At 40.5% G+C, this 427-nt stretch overlaps 1 protein-coding gene across 1 annotated transcript in view; it reads left to right on the top strand.

Moving 5' to 3' along the window:
* Positions 1–322: 322 nt before the first annotated feature.
* LOC138287161 (cadherin-related family member 4-like) overlaps positions 323–427 on the top strand; it is a 182,049-nt gene continuing 181,944 nt past the window's right edge. The window contains exon 1 of the mRNA XM_069227521.1: positions 323–427. This exon is cut by the window's right edge and continues 16 nt beyond it. Within this exon, the coding sequence (XP_069083622.1) occupies positions 323–427 (105 nt within the window).

Raw genomic sequence — 427 nt, 5'->3', positions numbered from 1 at the left:
GTTGCGTCACAGACTTAAGACACCACAAGCATGACATTTGGAAAACGTCAGTTTAGTTGTTCAGTCTCACAAATGTAAAGTTTTTCATTGCCGAAAAAGGGTGCATTTAAACTATGCCCAGCAGCTCAAAGGCAGTGTGTCTAAGCAGTGCTTTATTTGTAAAATAGTAAGAGCAGGTGTCAAAATGTTAGTTTAGAAGTGGGTGTGCTGTGTTTATCCCTGCTTTCTCCCTTTGTCTTTCTCTTCTACCATATTTTCTCTTCTCTTCCTCCTTATTTTTTTCTTTTGTACTTTTCAGTCTCTTGTACTGGGTTTAAGTATCATGAACAAATATAAGTGCCAGTTCCCAAAAATGAATGCTGGTGAGCCCCTCGGCAATGTCATTGCCAAACCAGAAGCCACGAACTTCAGGCTACGAGTCAAGCCA

Source organism: Pleurodeles waltl, chromosome 4_1 (genome assembly GCF_031143425.1).
Source record: "Pleurodeles waltl isolate 20211129_DDA chromosome 4_1, aPleWal1.hap1.20221129, whole genome shotgun sequence".
Classification (NCBI taxonomy): domain Eukaryota; kingdom Metazoa; phylum Chordata; class Amphibia; order Caudata; family Salamandridae; genus Pleurodeles; species Pleurodeles waltl.
This window is presented reverse-complemented; position numbering and strand designations above follow the sequence as displayed.